At 34.9% G+C, this 8,106-nt stretch overlaps 1 protein-coding gene across 1 annotated transcript; it reads right to left on the bottom strand.

Annotated features, from left to right (window-relative positions):
* Positions 1 to 3,873: 3,873 nt before the first annotated feature.
* On the bottom strand, positions 3,874 to 7,205 carry LOC143042592 (uncharacterized). Its single transcript, XM_076214990.1, has one exon. It carries the CDS (start codon positions 5,074 to 5,076, stop codon positions 3,877 to 3,879), a length of 1,200 nt encoding a protein of 399 aa, XP_076071105.1. The 5' UTR covers positions 5,077 to 7,205; the 3' UTR covers positions 3,874 to 3,876.
* Positions 7,206 to 8,106: the final 901 nt, after the last annotated feature.

The raw sequence follows: 8,106 nt of genomic DNA, 5'->3' as shown, positions 1-8,106 counted from the left end.
TAGGTTCCATATGATAAGGTGGAATATCATAATCTAATCTAACAAGAACATCTAACTCCTCATCACTACTTTCATAATCAGATGGCTCTGGTGATGGCTGTTCAATTCTTTGTCTTAATCTTGTTCTTGGAGGTGGTACTGGTTTGGGTGGTGGTTCTGGTTTTCTCTGATTAATGTTACCCACAGGCAAAAGAAGATTTCTATGAAGTGTGCGTCTACGGCCCTCTCCGTTCTCCTTCTGTACAGTGTAAACTGGCACATCACTATTCGGTTGACCAATGATAACATACACATCATCTTCCCAACGGTCAGCTATCTTGTGTTTTCCATCATAGGCTACCACTTTCACCAATACTTTATCTCCAATTTCTAAAGTAGCTCCTCTGGCTTTTAAATCATATCCTGTCTTCTGTTTCTCTCTTGCTCTGTCTGCAGCCTTAGATGCCAACTCATAAGCTTTAACAAGTCTTTCTCTTAGTTCCTGAATGTATTTGGACTGTGGCTGTCTGACTGTATCTGTGGTTAGTCCAAAGGCTATATCTATAGGCAAATTAGGTTCTCGACCAAACATCAGAAAATAAGGTGAATGGCTGGTAGCTTCATGGCGGGTACAGTTGTAAGCATGTACAAGTGGAGCAACATGAGTCTTCCAATTTATCTTCTGGTGTGGCTGTAAGGTTCCCAACATGCCAAGTAGAGTCCTGTTGAACCTCTCAGTCATGCCATTTCCCATGGGGTGATAAGGTGTTGTTCTTGATTTCTGTACTCCAAGTAGCTGACAAAGTTCCTTAATCACATTGCTTTCAAAGTTGGCTCCTTGGTCTGAGTGCAATCTCTGTGGTATTCCATAATGCACTATAAAACTGTTAAACAGAGCTTCTGCTGTTGTTCGAGCGGTCTGGTTCCTTGTTGGTACAGCTTGAGCATATCGTGTATAATGGTCAGTAATTACAAGGATATTCTGTATACCTCCTTTAGATGGTTCCAATGTTAAAAAGTCCAAACACACCAACTCCATAGGCTGTGATGATGAAATGTTGATCAATGGAGCTCTATGTGGATCTTTCTTTCTCTTGAGACATCTATCACAGTGACTAATCCATTCATCAATATCCTTGTGCATGGCTGGCCAGTAAAATCTATCTCTGACTAAGCTGTTTGTCCTATCTCTTCCTGGATGACCCATCTCATTGTGCAATGCTTCCAATACTACAGGTACATGTGTAGATGGCAGAACTAACTGTCTAACATTTCTTCCATCAATGGTAATCTCCCTGTATAGTATGTTGTCATGCAACTTCAACTGATCAAAGTGTCGATTAAGAGAACTGGATGGTAACTGTCCTTTCTTGGGTTTAGATCCTGACTTCACAAAGTCAATCCAAGGCTTAAGATGTGTATCTGACTGTTGAACTGTAGCCCAATCAATATTATGCTCCACTTGCATATGTAGATCAATGTTCATGGTGTTGATAACATCAGGCTCAACAACTAAAGTGTCAACATATGGTGTTCCTATGGTTCCACAAATTGCCTTGATACTGTCCGAAGATAAGGTAGCTTCCTGTGCTGGTGGTAATCTTGAAAGAGCATCAGCATCGTTGTTAATCTTTCCTGGTCTGTATGCTATGTCAAAATCATATGCTGCAAGTGCTGATAACCATCTATGACCTGTTGCATCTAACTTCGCTGATGTAAGTACGTAAGTTAATGGGTTGTTGTCTGTTACCACATGAAATCGGTTTCCATACAAGTAATCGTGGAACTTATCTGTAATGGCCCATTTCAGAGCGAGGAATTCCATCTTATGAGCAGGATAGTTTTTCTCAGCCTTGGTCAATCCTCTGCTAGCATATGCAACTACTCTGAGTTTGGTTTCTTGCTCTTGATACAGCACAGCTCCTAAACCTAAACCACTGGCATCCGTGTGTAACTCAAATGGTCTGTGATAATCTGGATAAGCCAATATAGGTGCGGTCGCTAAACTCTGCTTAAGCTGATTAAAGGCTTTTTCTTCTTTGTCTCCCCAAGTCCAAGAGTGTTGTTCTCTTTTTTTCTTCTTTCCTGATTTTGGTTTTGGTGCTGGCATAAGATCAGTCAATGGTCTTGCTATCTGGCTGAAGTTCATAATGAATTTACGGTAATAACCAGCGAATCCTATAAACCGTCGAACTTCCTCTGGTGTAGTTGGAGTAGGCCAAGACATCACTTTATCTATTTTCTCTGGGTCTGTTTCTACACCATCTTTGGATACTATGTGGCCAACATACTTAACTCGTGGCATGAAGAATGAGCATTTCCCAGGTGATAACTTCAGGTTTGCTTCTCGGATTCTATCAAATACTAACTTCAATCGCTTAAGATGTTCTTCATAGGAGTCTGCAAAAATAATGACGTCATCAATAAAAATACAACAGATGTTCATATGGTAATCGCTGAGACATTCTTGCATGAGACGTTGGTAAGTAGCTGGTGAATTCGTCAAACCGAATGGCATGCGGTTGTATTCATACAATCCAAGTGGTCCTACAGTAAATGCTGTTCTTTCTTTATGTGCTTCCAATATCTCGACCTGATGGTATCCACTTTTCATATCGATGACAGTAAAGTACTTATTCCCTGCTAAGCGGTCTAGAATGTCCTCTATACGTGGCAAAGCAAATGAATCTTTTTTCGTATGGTTGTTAAGCTGACGAAAATCCACACACATGCGTAGAGAGCCATCTTTCTTCTTGACGAGTACTACATTTGATGAATAAGGGCTGTGAGACTTCCTTATAATCCCTGCTCTCAACAACTGGTGAATGTGAGCCTTTACCTCCTCATACATAGCTGGTGGTATGCTTCTATATCTCTGTTTAAAAGGATGGGTTTCATCAAGTTCAATCTCATGTTGTACCAGATGTGTATGTCCAACATCAATATCGCACTTAGAAAAGATGTCGCTGTATGATGTTATGAAGTTCTTTCCTCTCTCAAGTTCATCAGATGACAAATTCTTTACATCAATCTTTACTTGTTCCAAAAGTGGTGTGGCAAAATCTGTATTAGATAAATCAGGCTGATCTTGAATATCTACTGGTTGTAATTCAGCAATCACTGACTTAGGTTGAATAGTAACAGTTCTAGTTGTTATGTTGCTGATGTTCACATCTATTCGTTGACTGATTCCATATTTGTAACTAATTAAAGATGGTTCAATATCTAAATCATGTGGTATGACTGACTGCAATGTTTGATGTACCATGGCTGATGTTGAATGATATGGTAATGCTTTATCAATGTAACCAGCTATACATATGTTGGAATTCGGTGGTATGGTTATCGGTTTCTGTTCTGCATTCTTAATGACTGCCAATTGATTCTTGTTCCTTTGTAGCTCTTTCTCTCTCAAAGTAATACAGCGGAATGATGTATACCATGGTGTGGTTAACTTAGCAGACTGTAAAAATTTAATTCCATGTTGTTGATGGCAACTATCCATGATGTTTGTTAGTAAGTTGGTACCCAGTAGGAGTGGTACAGCTGAGTTGTATTCACTGTCAGGAACAACCAAAAATATACAAGTGTGGTGTTGATCTAGCTGTTTAATGTACAAATCCACTTCTATATATCCAATATAAGGTAACGATTCACCATCTGCACATTCAATCTTTAGTAGTTGACTAAAAGTCTGTATCGGTATATGTTGAAGATGTTGGTTGTAGAATGACTTACTTACTGTAGAAACGGTTGATCCAGTGTCTAATAAAGAGGTTGATTCTATTCCTTCCAAAGTAACTTTTGTTTCCGTTGGTGAACCACAAAGTCCAGGTGGTATCTTATTAGCTGCTGTACTTCTACAAATCTGCTGTATGGGGCTGCTATCAAAACTGTCTACATCCCGCCCCGTGGCGTAGACTCCCTGGAGTTTAAATTCTGGAACTGATTCGACTTATTGGCACATCCTCTCGCAAAATGTCCCTCTTGACCACATTTCCTACAGTATATAGGTCTCTGTCTGTCATATGTGGGTTGCTGTCCTTCAAACGCGGGTTGCTGTTTCTCATATCCTTGACCATAACCTCTACCTGTTGTATAATTACCTTGGTAATTACCTCTTTGATTTCCTCTATAACTATTTCCTCTATAGTTTCCTCTATAACTATTGCCTCTATAGTTTCCTCTATAATTATTTCCTTTATAGTTTCCTCTACTTTGATCTTGGTACAAGTTCTGATTTTGATGTTGCTGCATACCAGTTTCAATTCTGTCTAATCTAGTTGTTATTACATTCATGAATCCTGTAAAACCTTCCTCTTGTTCATCGTAATCATCCTTATCATCATCATCATCAGTATTCTTAAGCTTGGTGATTGCCTTCTTTGATGTTCCTTTTGTTGTAGTCTTCAATGTAGGCATATCTAAAATGTTATCCTTCTCTATCCTCCGTAAGGCAACACGCAAAGAATCAAATGTCGTATACTTCTCTTTCTCGTAATGGCTGATAGCTTTCAAATTCTGGCGTAATCCTTTCCATAACATGTCATGTAGCATTTCATCTGCTTCAGATCTTTTAACTTTCTCCGTCTGTATAGCTTTCTCCAATATATCTTCTAATCTAAAACTCCATGCAGATATATCTTCATCTTCATGTTGAGTGGCATTGTAAAATTCTCGCATGACAGATTCCTTCTCCTCTACTACACCAAATACGCTGTCTAACTTCTTTAATATTGCTGATAATTCTGCATGTGGACCAATACGCATCACTACTTTTCCTGCTGGATCCTTCAATGATCTTCGTACTGACTGAGTTATCAACTCTTTGCTGTGGGTTTTGTCGTTGATAAGACATACTAGTTCATATCTCCACAAATCATATGTTACTTCTCCACCTCCTAACTTATCTTTTCCTGAAAAGAACGGTAATCTTGGTGGGTTGACGTAAGTAGATGTTGGTTTTATTCCTGCTTTCACGTCAGATTTATCCTCCTTAACTAATGATGACATTAAATCCTTTATGTTCTGTGGTATGTCTTCAGGTTTTTCTCCTAAGGATTGCAATGCCTTAGCAAGGTCCTCAAATCCGCTCATGATGACGGTGTATGTATATATATCCTGTTCTATAAATAATTCCTAGTGTTGTTCAAGAAAATGTAAGTTGAAACTACAAATACCTATAATTCAAGTAAACTACCACTAAGTATAAATATGAAAACACCAACAGGTGTAAATAAAGAAATAAAGAGAAGAGAAGGAAAAAAAAATGTACTAAGTACTAAATAGACAAACACCTAGAGGTGTAAAATAAAGAGCAAAATAAATATATCAGTCAAAACTGAATCAAATTCAAATGTCTGAAAAGAAAATAATATATATAAAGTATCGACTAAATGAGAAAATATACTAATGAAAATTAATGTAATGTACAAAGAATATATCTCAAAATAATATATCAAATCTCAAAAATGAAAGAAATAATCTGAAATAAATTTCAACTATAAATGCTAATCAATAGAAAATGTAAATACAAAATACACAAAAAGAATAGTAATAAGCTTATAAATACAGAATATCAAATGAAATCTAATATGTAATCAATATCGAATCAAAAATAAATGAAAAAGTATAAATAAGAAAATGAGAAATGAAAAACTCAAATGAAGTCAACAACTATCAAGTAAACTTACTATAAATCAGTAAATGTAATGTAAAATAGCAAAATAGTATGAGTTATTTCCCTTTAGTAAGGTGAAATACTAAACTAATACCTGAGTAAATAAATGTATACAATGAATTACCTCCCCTGAATATGAAACAAACTGTTACAATCTACAAAAAAAAATAAAGTGTATTAGAATTATCTCCCTTGATATCAAATCAAACCAATCTACAAAAGATATAAATGTAATATATTAATTATCTCCCCTTACCCAATAAACATAAGAAGAAAAAAATATATATATATATACCTAGTAAGTATCAACAAATGTATAGATAATGTAGTGTAGTAAATAATATATATAACTAAAGCATGTATACTAAAGTTCTATATACCTAACCTATATGTCTCCCTCAATATACCATGTATGTATCGCTCAATATACCATGTATGTATCGCTTAATATACCATGTATGTATCGCTCAATGTTATATCTCACATATAACCTATGTGTCGCAAATATAATGTGCGACTCACAATACAATCTGTCTCGCTTACCTGTTTACACACATAAAATAAATACTATACTAATACTGCTGCACCTGAAAAGGGCTTCGGTACTTTTATTAAACACTCAACACATATAATGTAATACTATAACTTTAAATAAATCACACTGAACTTTAAGCAACTCCAAGTAAAGTGTAACAAGTAACTGCTTAAATAGCTTACAAAAGCACAAGTCAGTAAAGACTAAAGTTCCAAGTAAAGTATCAACTCAAGTACGAAAAGTACAACTGTCCAATCACAATAAATCAACTAAGTGTCAGGTAGTACCAAACAGTAAAGTATGAAAAGGGATTAGTATCTAAGCTGTAAGTAACGTAAAAGGTAGGTATCACATTCTCAAAGTACAAACAACCAATCACAGACACATACACACAATTATACCAAGTGCCTAACCTAATCAAATCCCTATTTATCAAACAAAGTTTAAGTTTAAATAAAAAAAATTTAAAAAAAAAAATAATAAATTCTATGTAAACAGTCAACCTATATTCAAGTACACCTGTACTGAGACACAAAGTACACTAATGTCAAGGTCACACAATGATATAAAAGTAGAATAATATAATACACAAAATTAATTTACACAACACAAGAACAACACAATGTTAAACACAAATACAAACATGCAATACAAACACAAGATATACACACAATGTACTATGAAATGCGTTGCTTGACTGTAAACGATAACAAAGTATGTATCAGCTTTCTATTTGACTGCCTAATACTATGTTGAATATCAACAAGTCAAAGAACAATAAACATGTAAACAAACAAATGAAATTCTGTGAGCTTACTGTATAAATCAAATTATCTTACTATATATTGCTCAATGAAATGTCAAGTCAACCAAATATACTGGTATAATACAGTAAACAAGCAAATGCTATGTTTACAAATGCAGTTTTCAATTTTGGATTTCAACAGCTTATTATGTTTCAAGTTTTTACTACATGTACTTTCACACAATATGTACTATGTAAACACAAATATGTAGGGGGATATATATTCTCACCAATTAGGTATGTCTTTCAATCACAAATACTAAATACACAATGCAAAAGCATAAAAGTTCACAACAATATTATGAAACTGTCTTGTTTTTCTCATCTTTCCATGTGTGAAACAATCACTTCCGGTTCACGGTTCATTCCAGGTCACAGCTTCTGTGAGGCTCCAAATGGTAAATCACGTTGGGCGCCAAATGTAACGGGGTATTTTCTGGTCAAATACAACGAAAACTATTCTAGGGTTCTGTTCTTTTAATACACAAATATTTAAGACCCTACAACATATAATAACAAATAATAAATATTCACATGACAAGACAGTACATATAACATATGGGCAAAGGGGAATAACTACAATTCATATTTATTCCTTTAAATATCTATATACTGAAATAAGTCCTAAAAGCACTCAAATTTAACTCTTTGGTTAACTTTCCAATACATTATTCATATGTATCTCATAATAATTAATAATTATATACATCTCAAATCTATTAATGAGTTGTCCATTTTATAAATATATTTGTATACAAAGTATACAAATTCTGACCAACATAAAGATATTACATAAACTACACTTCACATAAACAGACAATTACTTGAATAAAACATAGACAGTACAAACATTACAAATAAACAACATAGAACACAATGCTTACCATGTATATGGTACAAAGGTCAGTGTACTAGCTGGAATATCACAGTGCTGTGTACATTAAAATCTGAGCACTACTCATTTGACAACTTGATAAGGTATCAATCCATATCCTGAATAAATACAAATATAACATTCATAAGTCCAGTGGCAGGACTATTTCACCAATTTAATAAAATATACAACTACATCTAAAATATGTAGTTTCAGAGTTCTGTATTATTCAA

Source organism: Mytilus galloprovincialis, chromosome 8 (genome assembly GCF_965363235.1).
Source record: "Mytilus galloprovincialis chromosome 8, xbMytGall1.hap1.1, whole genome shotgun sequence".
Lineage (NCBI taxonomy): Eukaryota > Metazoa > Mollusca > Bivalvia > Mytilida > Mytilidae > Mytilus > Mytilus galloprovincialis.
The sequence above is the reverse complement of the archived record's forward strand: the minus strand, read 5'-3'. Positions and strand labels throughout refer to the sequence as shown.

Coding starts and splice junctions, on each gene's coding strand:
- LOC143042592 (XM_076214990.1), bottom strand. CDS start 5,076: ATGAGCGGATTTGAGGACCTTGCTAAGGCATTGCAATCCTTAGGAGAA.